Below are 17,300 nucleotides of genomic sequence, written 5' to 3'. Positions count from 1 at the left end.
CTCCCTGGAAGCATGTTATGCTTAAATAAAAGTCCATAGGAGGCTAAGCAGCTTAAGGCTCCTCTCCAAATGACAGAGTCCTCAAGGGAATATCAAAAGGAGGGAGAACAGCACTTTCTCATCTACAGGAACCATATCCGAGAAAAGCTAAGTTCTCTCAGTGAGGGTTTCACTGGTGCAAAAGCAGCAGACCAGAAGGCAACGTTATGAAACTGCTTGACAGTCTGTGAACTGTCAAAAACTGAACTGTCAACCACAACAGGAGCGTGAGGACATACAGCACTGGTGTATAAGTAGCAGACCAGAAGGCAACGTCATGTAACTGTATGACAGTTTGTGAGTTGGCAACAACCAAAGTTGTGTGGGGAAGCCTCAACTCCTGCCTGACTAGTTTGCTGCTGGCGAGTGGCGGTAACCACAGTGTGTTGCGGAGGCTGACACACCGTGTCAAAACACGGCAGCTTGTGGTAGCTCCCGCACGGCAACGGAGTGTTCTGTGTGTGGGAGTCATCATACATCTGGCAGGGTTGACTGTGCATGGGTGGAGGAGCTCTCACAACAAGAGTGTGAGAGCAGGAAGCCATGCCGGGCGCACAACCGTGGGAGGTGTAGGCCCACGGGTGCATCGTCAACCTTCTCCGCAGTCGGAGTGTGGGAGCTGGCAACAACAAAGCAGAGTGCTGGTGCGTGGGAGGGGCTGCGGTGGGTTGAGGAGCATGCGGTATGGTATGCAGAGCATGCTGTAAGGTATGCAGAGCATGCTGTAAGGTATGCAGAGCATGCTGTAAGGTATGCAGAGCATGCTGTAAGGTATGCAGAGCATGCTGTATGCTGCATGGGCTGCGGAGAATGCTGCATAGTGCTGGAACCCGGCAGCTCTACAGAACCTTCCCACTGCTGATGCGGTAGCTCACGCATGTTAGCAGATGGTGCAGCAAGAACATGCGTCTGGCAGGGTGGACTGCGCATCGGTGGTGGAGCTCTCACAGGTGGAGGGTGGGAGCAGGCAGCCGCAGTATCTGCTGAGCGCACAACCTCGGCGGGTTGTAGGTTAACAGGCTGCATTGTCAACCTTCCAGCATGATACTCCTGCATGAAGGAGCAAGTTGAGACTGTATAGTCTGCAGCATGGACCACTAGGGTCTATGAAAGACAACAACAAACTGAGCTACTGTCCGTTGTGACTGAGGGTCTAAAACAGCTGGTGCGGCAACAGATGGAGTTACTGCCTGTTGCGGTACCACCTAGCCTCTCTTGGGAGGTGTGCAGTTGTCGTACTGCAGCGAGTCCGAACTGACCCAGTGGCCACACCTAGGCCGTTGGACTTGCGCGGAAGGGACCGACTTGCACTTAAAAGCTGCAAGATTTGGTCCATGGTTTCTGCGAGAAACCTCTTCCGCAGACGAGGAATAAATGGGCTCTCTCGTCTTTGTGTGGGTGGGGTGATCACGTCGGCAACGTGTGTAGATACACCCGAAACCACGGAGGGAAACGTCTGTTCGTCGATCAAGGCCTGTGGAACCCATAAGTCCTTCGACATTACTTCTCCCCTGGGCTTGGGAGCTTGTAAGAGGTATCGGACTAGGTGAACAACTGGCACGAACAGACGAACCCTCGAACGCAACACTGTAACACTTTGCGCATATCACTTTATCACTTTTGATTTTCTGTTTGCACTTATTTCACTGAACTCGCTTTAAGTGGTTTGTACCTGAAACACGCAATCCTATCCTTCATTAAAAGGTAGTAATTGCGAAAACAGTATTACAATGTAACAGAAAAACATAATGAAAGATAAAGAATTCAGTGGCTGGAAAAGAGACTAAACACTAGATCAAATAAACTACGTTTAAAATCTCTCACCGCATAAAGCCTGGGAACAAGAATAAAACTCTAGAAACGTTTTACCTTCTTCCCCTATATCGACTAGGGAGGAGAGCAAAAAACGAGAACAACGTTACCCGCTTGAACGAAACGTTTATCCTCCTCTCTCTCCCTCCGTCTCTATCTCTCTCTCTCTCTCTCTCTTGACTTAGAACCTGAGAGATGAGCCCAATTATATATATCGTTAAAACATATTATTTGTTAAAGGAAAAAAACTGAAAGGTTTCCCAAATAAAAAGTTCCTTTATTAGAATTTAAACCATTTAAGCTAAGAAAGAATGAACGAAACGCTAGAATCGGTTTACTCTTACTGCAACGTGAAACCGTGAAATACTCTCTCTCTATCGTAACGATAGAGCGCAAGTTGAACGTTCTGAACGTCAACAACTGCGGAGACTAAACAAAACGTTAGTTCAACTTTGAAAACAGTACGAGACTATCAAAGAAATTCTTTCAAAAACATTAAAATTAAAATAGCATAAATTCTTAACAGGAAAAACGATATGACGAGCTCAATGTTAATTAACTTCGGTTCCAAGTAAGGACCGCCTACTATTAGGAAAGGTCGCATATAAACAAACATAAAAATTAATTTTTATAAGTTTATAATAAAAGGAAAGTTAATCGAAGAGGTCTATAAATGGCGGAGAGATATAAAATAAAAAGTGAAAGAGAGTCTATACTCTCTTCGACACCAACACTTCCGTCTAAGGGAAGGGTCGGCCATTTAAAAGTAAAAGAGAGTCCATACTCTCTTCGTCACCATAATTAAATCAAATTAATTCCAAAAGCTTGCTAAGCTAATGATAAAGCTTCCTGAATAGCGAAGGCTAAACTCTAGAGCAAATACATCACCAAATCGTGAACAATAACTCCAGAATCAACAGCGTATCCAAGTAGGTCTAGCCGGTGGCACGACAGAGGAAAAATTGAGTTCTTGTTGACAAGAAGTACTTGAGTACCTGCTCACAGATGGCGCTGTTGTGTACACCCCCACCTGTATAGCGATCGCTGGCGTATCCCGACCGTAGATTTCTGTCGGGCAACAGAGTTGACAGCTACATGATCATCGGGTAAGATTAATATTGAAAAACAAATAATATTAGTACACATTCATTCCCCCGGGAAGGCTCCGAAGAGGAATCCCGAGGGAAAGGAACAAGAATTACACAACAGGCACGTGCCCTCACAACCACTTACACTCGCGGAAGGAGAGCTGTAACCAAAACAGAATTATAACAATTATAATTATGTAACTATGTAATTATGTAATTTAAAAATGAATGAACACTAAAGAAAGAACGAAAACCCCGAAAGGAATCGTTCTACAAGCTGAAAAACAAAAAACAACTACAATTAGATTCATAACTAATTGATACAAACGTACGGCGTAGCAACCCCCCACACGGAAAGGAAGCTAGGCTACAAGGGCGTAGTAACACGTAGTAAAAGGGTGAACGACCTCAAGAGAGAGAGAGAGAAAGACATAAGTCAAACTCGATCGCCACCCATAAAATACGCCGTGGTGGCCTAACTGCCGAGGCCTCCACGTAGATATCGTACACTACACACACACATCTGAAAAGGAAACTTACTTATTTCTATACTCAAATATATATACAAACATGAAAACATGTTTACATATATATTGAGTAAATGAAAAGTAAGCGATTAAGTAAAGACAAAACAGACAATGGCTGCCAAGCGAGGACCAAGACAGAGACGTCTGTCACAGTCCGAGCCAAAAGTTAAAGTGAGTATTCACCTGTGTGTGAGGGGGAGGAGGGGTAGCTAGCTACCACTCCCCTAACCCCCCCCCCCCCCCCCCCGCTAACTAGCGCAGGGGTAATACACCCTCGTTAAATTCTAATGGCTCGCCATTTCAGCTACGCTAAAAGTAATACCCTTTGTAAATAGCGTGGTTTGTATTTCGGTTACGGAACAACTCAATGTTGGCAGGTGGGTGAGGACAGAGGAGAACGTAGAAAGAAGAGCCCAGACTATTCGGTGTACAAGTAGGCAAAGGAAAAATGAGCCGTAACTAGAGAGAAGGATCCAATGTAATACTGTTTGACCAGTCAAAGGACCCAATAACTCTCCAGCAGTTGTATCGAAATGGGTTGCTGATATTTCAAAGACCACTCAGAGCCAACTGAGTCTTCCTGCTCCTATTGTTTGCCACAACACTCCTCTTGCCAAGAGGGCTACCAGTTATTTTCCATCTATCTCAGGATTTCCACAGCGAGATGGCAGAGGGACTGTGAAAAATTACCTCTTTGGTTATCTATGTTAAACATACCGTGGTGTTGTCATTCGTCAGCACCACGGATTGTCCGAAAAGGAGCTGATGGAACTGCTTATGGGCTCGGAAAGCTGCCCTCATTTCCAGGAATTTATATGGCACTGTCACTCGGACTCAGACCAGAGCCCGGAGACCATGACGTGCAACAGGTGAGACCCCACCTTTCTTTTGACACATCTGGGAAGGGCATCAATTTCAGGGAAGGAGAGGGAAGTTCTACTCCCCTGAGCAAGTTGGTGTCTGACACCCACCAACTCAGATCTCTTTTGCTCTGACCCTATCGGAATCATGGTGTTCGTAGGGTCTAACATATATGCTGAGACCAGAACGTCTTCATCTGCCACTGTAGGAAGCGAGTTTATTAGAACTCTCCAAGGAGGTCAGGTGGCCCAGCAGCCTTTTTTACTAATGTGCTGGCAGAGAGTCCTGTGATAGAAACGGGCGAGTTTCATCCTCTTTATTTTTTTATTTGGACGGGAAGACTTTTCTTAGTTTCGTATTAATATTCATCCCTAGATATACCAGTTCCTGAGAAGGTTGCAGTGACAGCTTCTCGAAAATTACCATGATCCCCCAATCTAGGCAAAATGTGAGGAGTATGTGAAATGTTTAATGCCTTAGGATATATAGAGTAGAGAGTAGGAGTAGGATTCCCTCCAGTAAAGGACCTGAAAAGCAGCCCTTAAAGTAAGTAAAGTAATATCAAGGAATCCTTAAATTCTCCTTCTTCTTCTTGGTAAACTACATCCAATACATAGGCAGCCATGACCTGCACTCATCAAAAGAGGATGACTGAGAACAGTCATACCCTCAGCAAAAAACACACAGATGGTGGTGATCAAAAACAGGTTTTGACATAAACCTGCCACAATTCTTACCAGGTTTACCTGGACACAGGTGCATGGCTACACACTCAATTTTTACTGAAAAGATATAGCCTAAAGAAAAAGACAGCAAAAATTGAGAGGTAGCAAAAGTATAGGTACTGTATATTGATTGTGACCGAAGTTAAAATTATTACAAAACATAATAAAAAGAGGAACAAGTTTGATAAAAGGTGTCCAACCCAAAAAAGAATTACTTATATAATAATTGAAATACACTGGATGCCTATTAAAGCCAGAATAGAGTTCAATAAATGTGCAATAAATCTTAGAGTTATCAAAACTAGACATCCAAAATATCTAAGAGAATTGCTACAGATTGTGTAGCCAAATATGCAGCCCAAAGACAATATAACAAGCTCCCACTAGACAACTAAAAGACTGAAGATATTAAGGCTTTCAAGAAGCTGAAGACTTTCTTGTTTTCTAAGTGTATTATAATGTGGATTGGATAATTAATGAGGAATACGCTGTGTGATACTCCACACACCTAAGAATTTACTGCATATGACAAACAGATATTGTAGTTCCTTAAAGAATGCAAAGTAAAAGTATCTTGCTTACTGACAGTTGGACAGAACTTACCCATCACCTGCCAATAGTTATAATTAGTATGTAAAAACTTCAACAGCCATTCCAGCTTCGCTGAAATTATACTTCTACTACAAGACAATGGTTTGTATTCATGTAAGAAAAAATAACCTGTAAAATCATCAGAAAAATATTGTATATCTAACAAAGTTTTATGGTCCACAAAATTTGAATTCCACTTAACATCAAAAGTCAACATATTAACATGACAAATTCAAAGATAATTTGTATTTTTCCTAACCATACAAACCTTAGCTATTTACATTGGGTCTACCTTTTAGCGCAGCTGAAATGGCGAGCCATTAGAATTTAACGAGGGTGTATTACTCCCGCGCTAGTTAGCGGGGGGGGGGGAGTGGTAGCTAGCTACCCCTCCCCTGTCCTCACACACAGATGAATGCTCACTTTCACTTAGAGGTGGGACTTGTCTTGGGGGACAGGGCTGGCGGGCAAATATGTGTAAATAGCTAAGGTTTGTATGGTTAGGAAAAATACAAATTATCTTCGAATTTGTCATTTGTTCCGTAACCGAAATACAAACCACGCTATTTACATTGGGTGACTTACCCATTAGGTAGGGTGGAAAGTCCCCAGCCATACTGGCTTTGGCTTTACCCGGGGACTCAGAATCCGAGTGAGTCGCACTCGAGATAAGGAATCCCTGCACCTCACAAGTTCCTTGCTCCGTAAGGAACCGTGTGGCCTACATAAGCTTGTGTGTAAAGGAAGAAGAGTGACACGTCCTAGGCAGTTGACCTGGAGTTCCAGAAGGAACTCTGGGTTAGGACGTTCCCAATACCACCTCGTCAGGGTACGGGGGACGCGACAGTATTGACTCAATACTCGCAACACAAGGAAGCATGGTTTACCTGCAGAGGTTCGAGGTCAGCTATGCAGAGGCCAGGATGCTGCTTCCGCGTAGAGGGGATGATGAAGAAAGAAATAAGGGCCAGACCTACTTCTTTCGTTCATGCAGACTAAAACCTGATAACAATGCCCTCAACCTTCTGCTACCTGTCCAAAAAGGAGCCTGAGGTTAGACCAGCTGTTATGAAGCCACCACAGAGCGATAGAAAACGTATCGAGACTCCTGTGGGTCACGCCCTGCAGGAAGCGGGCTGCGAAGGTCATTAGACTCTTCCAGACTCCAGCTTGTAGCACCTGCGTCACAGAGTAGTATTACTCGAAGGCGAGGGACGTTGCGATGTATCCAACATCGTGCTGTAGGGCGACGTGACGGGGGAGTGTCTGGAGACAGGTCGAGATGAATGTCCTTGAGTCCGGGCTGAAGAGGTCTACTGGTGACTCTCCCCCGTGTCCTCCTTGTGCTCCCAAATCGGCTGTAACTGAGGACAAACTGCAGCTGTTCCCAAAGCTAACCTCTCGATTCCTTTACTGGCAAGAAAGAGAAGGTCTTGGGACATCAGATACAGAATGGAGACTCGAAATCTTGAAGGAATTGGACCGAAGGGCCGGGACCCCCCAAATTCTGAGTCTAGCCAACAACTCAGAAGCAAACCTGAATGTTGCCTTCCCCTCTTCCTTAGAAAGGGTGGAGTCGTACAAGACCAAGAAGATTGCTTACACACTGGCCGTGGCCAGAGTGAGCAGGAGACCTAAGGCGGAATACAATCCGAGGCCTGTCGTAAAGGGTCTTGAGAAGATCTCTTAAAGGACTAAAAGTCCGAGCCATGCTCCAAGTTGGAGGTCTTCCTCCGAATAGGGCAGGGACGATCGTAGCTTTGCATGAGCGAGGAAAGATCCAGCGGGCAAGAAAAAGTTATTCCTTTAAGCCTGAAGGTCAGGGAAAGGCTGAGCGACAGGCTTCATTGCCGAGAGCGGAAAGGAGTTTCCTCCCGCCGAAAGGCAATAAGACTGTTATTGCTGGAGAAGAGGCCTCAAGGGAAGAGGTATATCTCCCACGGCACCAACCACCGAAGACTCTTCACTTTGCCTGGAATACCCCTGCGGATGACTATCGCAGATGACGCGACCTCCGTCCCGCGACTGTAGCGGGTTGTCTCTTCTTGAGGAGGAGGCGTAGTGTCTCCAGGCATGAAGCCGAAGCGACGCTCCGGTTCGGGAGAGATGTCGCAGTGTGGTTGTTTGAGTAGTCTGCGCCGTGGGAGAAGCTCTCCCGGGAGTTCCGTCAGGGGAAGCAGAGGGTCCAGAAACCGTTCTGCGCATAGTCCCAGTGGAGCTCTCCCATTGAAAGGTTGAAAGACAACCTGGTCTTGTTGAGACCTATTGTCCAGAGACAAAAAGGAGGGAAGACGCAGGCGTCGAAGTTGTCCCACCATCACCGGAATGCATCTTGCCAGAGTCTCGGGGTCTGAGACTGGGGGGAAGAACAGCGGAAGCTTGAGGTTCCAAGCTGTCGCGATCAGGTCCCCCAGACCAGGACTTGCTGGTTACTCAAGGTCAAAGACCCCCAGGTACACTCTCTCTACGAGGCTCTGCTCGGATAGTCGGAGAGAACATTCCTCTGCCTGGAATGAGAGAGCCGATGGTGGTATTGAGAGAATCTCAATCATCCCGGTATCTCTACTGCAAGATGCAAAGGTGTGAAAATGCGTCCCCTGCTGGTTAGAACACCCCAGAATCTGGAAGTCGACGCGCACGGGGCGACTCGGCAGGAGCTGTAGGATCTGTAGAGGGGCCAGACTAAGGCCCCTAAGCCTGCCTGAATGACGGAGAGGTATCCTTCAGGTCTTGACCATAGGCCTGGACCGGAACATGGCCCCCCCCTTTCCATTGACGAGTCCTGAGAACACCATCAAGAATGTGGGGAAAGGATGAGAATATCCACTACCATCAAGAGGTTCCATAGGTCAACACCCATTGCAGGTCTAATAGTTCCGCTGGTCCCATAGGGGCCAGGAAGTCCGGTTAAACGTTGCCTGAAACCACCGGAACTTGGATCGCCCCACATGGAACTTATCCTGAGGCGACCGTTCGGACTATAGACGGATCAATGAGGAAAGGAGAACTAGGAAACGTTCCAAGGTAGGGCTGAAAGCTCTGCTTGACTGAGAACAGGTACTGCGACTCTCCTCAGTCTTGCCACAGTCAACTGAAAGGAAGGCTCGGAGGATGTGGCAACAGAATCTGACGGCCCCAGGTGGTCACCCATCCAAGTACCGACCAGAACCGACGTTGCTTAACCTCGCTGGACGGACGAGAAGCGGGGTTTCCAACGTGGTAAGGCCGTTGACTCAATATCATGGCCAGATACTCCAGATGTTGAGGCAGAAGAAGAGAAGGCTCCAAGTAAAATACCATGAAACCACACTCATGGTAAGCATCCGGAAGCTTGTCCCGGCGCTGAAGAAGGTCGAACCCGAGCCTACCGGAGTTGACCAGCCCTCCAAAAAGCAGAGGAGGCGGAAGCCTGCACCTGAGCGGCCATGAAGAAAGCAGGGAGAGTCCTCTGGGGAAACAAACCTGCTATGCCACGGCGGGATAGCCACACTGCATCATAAGCAGGAATACTTGCAGTCTAGGCTGAATTTGACGGGCTCCCTGGAAGATGGATGGAATGGAAACTGAAAGTACCCGTCCTTCCGATCCAGGGTTTAAGGAGTCCTGTCGCCTCGTTACCAGTCTGATCGATTCTGCTGTTCTACGTTGGCCGAAGTTTGTTCGACAAACTTGATCAGGGCTGAGAGGTCGACTACGGAACTCCCCTCTCAGATCCTTCCTTACAAGAAAGGATCGACTGAAATGGCCGGGGGTGAAGCCATCCATGATCCTATGGAGGACCTTCGCTTAAGGTATGGATCATTCTGCCCAACCGGGCAACTCTTGCTGACGCTATGGCATAGAGGTTCAGAGACACTGAATTCGCTGACAGAGACGGCGGGCGCGATATCCTTGGCTGATCACAGAGATTGTGCGGGAATGGGCATCGGGAAGCTGTCATCCAGATGAGTAACCTTAAGCATCCTCCCAGCGAAAAATCTGCAATCCTAGAGTTCGTGAACTCTGCCGCTCCTTTTAGGACTATGCCCCCCCGGGGGAGACTCCCGTGCCATCTGTTCCTGACAGGAGGAAACTGCAATTGGACACCTTGTCCCAGTTGTCGTAGCCGATAACTTAGGCTGACGTGGTTGAAAGAAAAGGGCGCTGGAGCCCTGCAGAGTCTGGAAGAAAGCGCCTTGGAGGAGTGAAAACGGAAGTCGATTTCCTCCGCACAGCCGCTGTCTAAGTCTCTGTCCTTGGGCACAAACAAACTCTTCTCAAGGATGGAAGGGTGTCTGAGGTCGTCGACCTCCACAGATGAGACACCCGAAGGAAGCCCTCAGTCAGCGCGTCCAGATGGTACAACATCGAGCTTGTCCGCAAGTTAGATACTTAACGACGAAAGGCCAAGGTGCCTGAGCTCGAGAGGAGGAAAGTACCCATGATCTTCCTGTAGCTTCCTTGAACCAAACCTCAGGCCGTAACCGAGGAGGGAAAGGACCTGGTAAGCCCCCAGAGGAAAGGGTAAGCAGTCACCCCTTGGCCGATGGCATAATCTCGAACGGAAAGCCCCCCGCCAAAAATCCTTCCAGGGAATGACGGGGAAGGGCTAACCCAGGTTCTGGAAAGAGGAGTGTTGCTCAAACCTCCCTGAAGATTCTTCCTATTCTAGCAAGTGCCATACTCAGCGTTTATGGGGTGAGGCCGTGTTCTGGAAATATGCTCCAGAAGAACTCGACAGGCTGGCCATGCTGCGAAAACCCCAATAAGAATCGTGGTCGCAATCGCCCTGGAGCTCGCGCGATGGTAATTCAAAGATTTGCGAGTGGGCGAACGTGGAAGCGCCCATGCGCGGTCACGCAGGAACGCAAACGAAGGAGCGCAGAAGGAGGGCGAGCGTGGTAGGAAGGGCGAGAGCTGGTGGTCGGCGAGCGATAACCCATAGACGAGCAATGGATACTGCAATAATTAAGCCGACGTTCCTGCGAAGAAACACTGTAGGTTCGCGTGACGGAACACCGTCGGTTCGCGCGACGGAACACCGTCGGTTCGCGCGACGGAACACCGTCCGTCCGCGCGACGGAAAACCGTTGGTTCGCGCGCGGGCGAACATTGGAGAGTATGTGCGCGGACTCGCATGAGCGTAGACGTGCAGGCACGTGGGCGTTTGTACGCGCAGGCGAATGATCGCGTGGGAGAGCAGACAAGCGGTCGCGCAGGCAAACGGTCGTGCAGGCAAGCGGTCGCGCGGGCGCTTAGGCGAACGGTCGCGAGGGTGGGCAGGTGAAAGAGCGCGAGTCCGAGGCGGCAAACGCAAGCGTTAGTGCGATGGCGAGGAAACGCGCTGCCGCGTGGGCGAGGAAGACCGCTGGCGATATGAATCAACAGGCGATCGGTGGTGAGCTGGTGAGCGCTAACGCGCAGGTTGGCGATGGCACGTTGTGGCATGTCGACGCGTTGGCGAGCAGCATGCGCAGGTGAGCGATCGCGCGATGGCGAGCAGCATCCGCAGGTGGGCGATCGCGCGATGGCGAGCAGCATCCGCAGGTGGGCGATCGCGCGATGGCGAGCAGCATCCGCAGGTGGGCGATCGCGCGATGGCGAGCAGCATCCGCAGGTGGGCGATCGCGCAATGGCGAGCAGCATCCGCAGGTGGGCAATCGCGCGATGGCGAGCAGCATCCGCAGGTGGGCGATCGCGCGATGGCGAGCAGCATGCGCAGGTGGGCGATGGCGAGCTAGTAGCTGGCGAACCATGTTCCTTCAGAAGTGTTGGAGAACGTTGGCGAGGCGGCTGTAACACACGCGGGCGATCCGGAGATCGCCGAGAGACAGGTGATCGCTGACGTGTAGAACGCTGTTGAATAGGCGATACTAAAATCGCCTGTGCGCGCTGCGAGCAGGTGAACGCTGGCAAGCAGGTGATCGCTGGCGAGCTGATGATCGCTGACGAGCAGAAGGCAACGCGTGGAAACCTGCGCATAGAAGAAGAGTCCTTGACCCAGACCTGAACCGAAGTTCTAGATCGCGGGGGCGAACGTGGGCGCACAGGGCGCGTAACAGGAACCAACAGGAACAGCAGGGATGATCATAATGAGAGCGCTGACGAACAGGAGAGCGCTAGCGATCAGGAAGCGCTGATGAGCAGGAGAGCGCCTGTGCGCTAATACTGAGTAGGAGCAGGAGAGAACACAGCAGAAGGTCGCGCAGGGGAACCCTGACACGCAAGGGAAGAACTCCCGTGGAAGGCAACCCTTTGCCCCGAAGGGAACGTTGTCCGTCGGGAGACAGATGTCCATCGGAAGACCGTAGCCTGTCCGCCGGGAGACTGATGTCCGTTGGAAGACCGTTGTCCGTCGGGAGACTGATGTCCGTTGGAAGACCGTTGTCCATCGGGACGACCGTTGCCCGTCGGAAGAAGAGATCAGACTGCTGTCCATCTGCACCAAGGCAGAAGATCAAGAAAAAGGAGTTGTAGGCTGCAAATGGAAATCCAAAAAGGCGCCTCTTAGCACCCTTATAGGGAGATGAGAGGCCCTTACAACGAGGCGGACAGTGGGCCTTATGGCGAGGGAGGCCAACAGCAACAACAGCAGAAGAATCCTCCGAAGAGGAGTCTCTATGAGTGTACTCTCTCGCGAACGAAAGAGAAACACTTCGTAGAAGAGACTGGTCAGCCAGTGATCTAAAAGGAGCAATCCTCCGAAGAGGGGTTCCTGCAGTTGCCCAGCCCCTTGAGCGAAACTGCAGGTGTGACCGCTCAGCACCAAGAGCATAGTCGCACGAAAAAAAGGCAAGAGAAGAATCCCCCAAAAGGGGAAAAACTCAAGCCTGGACAGGAAAAACTTCCCTCGGAAGGAAAGTTACCCGCCCAAGGAGGCAAGCCTCCTGAGAGTTCTAAAATGAGCTGGAGAGCTGTCCGTCGTCACGGGAGTACTTCCAGTAGAAGGAGACACACCCCTGACGAAAATACAAGGGGGGAGGCAGCAACAGCCGAATCCCCAGGCCTCAACAAAACAGCTCATACCGTTGCCATATTACAGAAACGAACTAGATCGGTAACTGTAAAAAAAAAAATAAAAAAAAATCATTTATTCCCCCGGGAAGGCTTCGAAGAGGAATCCCGAGGGAAAGGAAACAAGAATTACACAGCAGGCATGTGCCCTCACAACCACTTACACTCACGGAAGGAGAGCTGTAACCAAAACAGAATTATAACAATTATAATTATGAAACTATGTAATTATGTAATTTAAAAATGAATGAACACTAAAGAAAGAACGAAAACCCCGAAAGGAATCGTTCTACAAGCTGAAAAAAACAACTACAATTAGATTCATAAACTAATTGAGACAAACGTACAGCGTAGCAACCCCCCCACACGGAAAGGACGCTACAAGGGCGTAGTAACACGTAGTAAAAGGGTGAACGACCTCAAGAGAGAGAGAGAGAGAGAGAGAGAGAGAGAGAGAGAGAGAGAGAGAGAGAAAGAGAGAGAGAGAGAGAGAGAGAAAAAGACCGAAGTCAAACTCGATTGCCACCCATAAAATTACGACGTGGCGGCCTAACTGCCGAGGACACCAAGTAGAAATCGTACACTACACACAATCTGAAAAGGAAACTTACTGGTTTCTATACTCAAATATATATACAAACATGAAAACATGTTTACATATATATTGAGTAAAAGAAAAGTAAGCGATTAAGTAAAGACAAAACAAACAATGGCTGCTGAGAGAGGACCAAGACTGAGACGTCTGTCACAGTCCGAGCCAAAAGTGAAAGTGAGCATTCATCTGTGCGTGAGGGGGGGGGGGGGGGTAGCTAGCTACCACTTCCCTACCCCCCTGCTAACTAGCGCGGGGGTAATACACCCTCGTTAAATTCTAATGGCTCGCCATTTCAGCTGCGCTAAAAGGTAAACCCAATGTAAATAGTGTGGTTTGTATTTCGGTTACGGAACAAACATAAATCAACAGTGGGCTTCCTAATCTGATAGATATTAGAGTATGAAATGGTATTAGATGTTGCAGCTAGAATAAAGTATTCAAACCCATACAAAAATGTGTGAATTTAAACAGCCAATAGTCATGCACTAGTCTCATATTTAAATAATAGCCCAATTATGACAATATATGCTAGACATACCAGTGAATATTCATCCCATCATTGGCAGTCAGAAACATAAGATTCTCATGTTCCTCCTTAATTTAGACAACTAAAAAAACACCCATTACTGTTAGGTTAGGGTAAAAGTACTAGTAAAGATTTACTGTAGTACAATACTCGGTATTATTGTACTGTATTACAGGGTAATGTAACTCGATAAACTTTACCCAATATTCCTTAAGAAGAAAATAATTAGAGCATCAGATGTATAAAAAAGGACTTGAAGTGATTCTCATGGAAAATATTTAAGGGATTTCCGTATTTTTCAAAACATGAGCATTTTTAAATTCTATAGGTTATGACAGAAAAACCAAATTTCAAAATGGAAACAAACACTAGAGCACCACCTACCCTAAGGTTTCTCACCTAGCCTGACCTCACAGTGATACCCAAATTAACAAACGTTGCCTTCCAGTACAACCCAATCACTATAGAATTAAGGTTTTAACTTACTTCCTTAACTTAACAAGTTTGGTTTTTGAATTGAGAGGCGATTTTATCTTTCCAAACTTGACCTTCCCATCTGATGGTGGCTTCGTATTAACCTTGAACCTGACCTTCCCTTCCGAGGAAGGTTTTGCGTTGCTAGGACCTTCTTCATCAGAAACCGGTTTACTATTTGACGATGCATTATCAGGAAGTGTTTCTTTTACATCAGAGGATAAAATATCATCAAATGACTCCTCCTTTCCTTCGGAGGGCGATGCACCAACACTGGATTCCCTACCATTTGAAGATGGAGTTTTTCGGAGTTTCACACCGTTGACCTCAAGTTCACTTTTATTTTCTCTTTGGAATTCCATGATTATCCATATGTTTACTCGTAGTTATTCCCAAATTCACGTTTTTTAAGATACATGAGTAAATCTTACGAACCAAACGCCGTGCCTTAAACTTCGTCTGCTTGTTTGTTGTGATTTGCGAAATGTCAGCGACACGATGACACGATTCACGAGAGAAGACTTTTGTATTGCTTCTAATCACAGTAAGAAAGTTGACAGTGTATACTGTATAATACAGATGCACGGTGTGTATATATATATATATATATATATATATATATATATATATATATATATATATATATATATATATATATATATATATATATATATATATATATATATATATATATACATATACACACACACGTTCAACTAGGCTCCTCCACAAGGCACTGAAAGAGTTGAGGACGACTGGCGAAATTTAACCGAGGCCCTTTGCGTCAATAGGCGTGAGAGATGATATATATATATATATATATATATAATACTAGCTAAGCAACAGCCTTAGCAGTAAAAGCAGGATGCTATACCCAACGGCTCCAGCAGTGAAATAAGACACACCGAAGAAAGGAAAAAATAGTTTTAAATAAGTTACATGAGAAGTAATGTATAATTAAATCTAGAAAAGCACTCTGAGAGTGCAAACCTCCGCCATGGCAGCTTATTTTTCTAAACCACCATACCTTTCACAGAATCAATTAATAATTTCCAACTTTTTTTACAGTTTAAAATCCCTGCGTTTCCTTACTTTATTGTTAAAATTGTCACTGTATGATTGGTGACATTAATTTGACCTTTTGCTTGACCCTGACCTTGGACTCGACCTTTTACTTTCAACCTTAACATATATTAATTGGGTATGTATTTTCATACGCTCAAATATAAGCCAAGTTTGAAGTCTGTGACAACGATGTCTAAACTTATAGCTGGTTACGTGAATTGGACATTTTGCTTGACTGTGACCTTGACCTTTTACCTTGACCGTCCAAAACTTAATCATTTCCAGCTTTTTATATTACAGTTGGTTCCTGCAAGTTTCATTACGATTAAGTTGTGGTCAGGAAGCTGTTCACAAAGAAACACAAACAAATAGGTGATAAACATTACCTCCCAGCTTCGTTGGCGGAGGTAATAAAATGAATCAAGAACAATATCATTAAAATAGATAATTCATATAGAAACTACTAAAACTTGAAAAAAAAAGAGGAAGAGAAATAAGATAGAATAGCGTTCCCGACTGTAGGCTACCATCAAGCAAGAGAACTCTAACCCAAGCCAAAGTAATACCATGGTGTACTGTAGCCTACCTAAGACTAGAGAACATTGGTTATTTTTGGAGTGACCTTCTCTTAGAAGAGCTACTTGCCATAGCTAAGAGTCTGTTCTAGACTTGCTAAGAGGAAAGTAATCACGGAACAATTACAGTGCAGTATAGTTAACTCCTTGAGAGAGAGAAAAAAAAAAACTGTTGGTTATCTCGGTGTTGTCATGTGTTTGGAGACAGACATACTAGAATGTGTAGGAAAAGGAAAAGTGAGCCGTAGCCAAAGAGAGGGATCCAATGTAATACTGTCTGGCCAGCCAAAGGACCCAATAACTCTAGTGGTAGTATCTCAACAGGTGACTGGTGCCATGACTAAACTACTACCTATCATATCATGATGATGGCATATATATATATAATATATATAGGCCTAGCTACATCTGGTCTGGCTAGGATCAAAACTTGTGTATTCTGGGCTCAAATACGAGAGTATAACGGTAACATCATTCGGATAGCTAGATGAATGGGTGTACAAATCCGTTATTTCTGTATGGAAGACGATGTACATATTACATACTGTGTAGTTTGCGTTAGGTGTAAGCTATTTATCAGGTAAATTATATTATATAAAGAGGTGTATTTTCAGCTTAGTGCTTGCATGTATACAAAATCACGGGTGAGATAGAGGTAAAGTTACCACTAGCAGTTGTTTGGGTTAAGGTTGCTAACCAAACCTTTCTTTTAAGTTGCAATCCACCGAAATTAGTTTTATGTCAGGTAAATGTTTATCTGCTGATTGTGATATAAGCACAAGAGTTATATATAGGCTTAGCAAATTTTTTCCTCTTGTTCTTAATTAATATCGCTATTTAGAAATAGGCTGGTGGACCATCTACCCCAAAGATAGTGGAATACCATGGTACAGATCGAGGCTATGGCACTACCCAAGTCTAGATAACAATGATTTGATTTTGCAGTGTCCTTCTTCTAGAAGAGCTGCTTATCATGGCTAAAGAGTCTCGTGTACCCTTCCCAAGAGGACAGTAGCCACTGAACAATTACAGTGCAGTAGTTAACCTCTTAAGAGAAGAAGAATTGTTGGGTAATTTCATTGTTTGTCACTAGTCAAGTGTATAAGGAAAGAGGAGAATGTGTAAAGAATAGGCCAGACTATTCTGTGTATATGTCGGCAAAAATTAAATGAGCCGTAACCAGAGAGAGGGATCCAATGTAGTACTGTCTGACCAGTCAAAGAACCCAATAATTCTATAGAGAACAATGGTTTAACATGGATTCCCCTTCTCTTAGAAGAGCTGCTTATCATGGCTAAAGAATCTCTTCTACCCTTACCTAGAGGAAAGTAGCCACTGAACAATTGCGGCGAACGAGCAAGAATTGTTTGGCAACCTCAGTGTTGTTAGGTGTAGGAGTACAGAAGATAATGTGGAGAGAATAGCCCAG

General features: G+C 46.2%; 1 protein-coding gene across 1 annotated transcript in view; it reads right to left on the bottom strand.

Moving 5' to 3' along the window:
- The window catches only part of PIG-Z (phosphatidylinositol glycan anchor biosynthesis class Z), a 71,612-nt gene extending 56,908 nt beyond the window's left edge, over window positions 1-14,704 (bottom strand). Inside the window, exon 1 of the mRNA XM_068354135.1 lies at window positions 14,244-14,704. Coding sequence (XP_068210236.1) covers window positions 14,244-14,593 — 350 coding nt within the window. The 5' untranslated portion in view covers window positions 14,594-14,704. The remainder of the gene's footprint in view (window positions 1-14,243) is intronic.
- Between the last annotated feature and the right edge of the window lie 2,596 nt (window positions 14,705-17,300).

Source organism: Palaemon carinicauda, chromosome 30 (genome assembly GCF_036898095.1).
Source record: "Palaemon carinicauda isolate YSFRI2023 chromosome 30, ASM3689809v2, whole genome shotgun sequence".
NCBI lineage: Eukaryota > Metazoa > Arthropoda > Malacostraca > Decapoda > Palaemonidae > Palaemon > Palaemon carinicauda.
The sequence above is the reverse complement of the archived record's forward strand: the minus strand, read 5'-3'. Positions and strand labels throughout refer to the sequence as shown.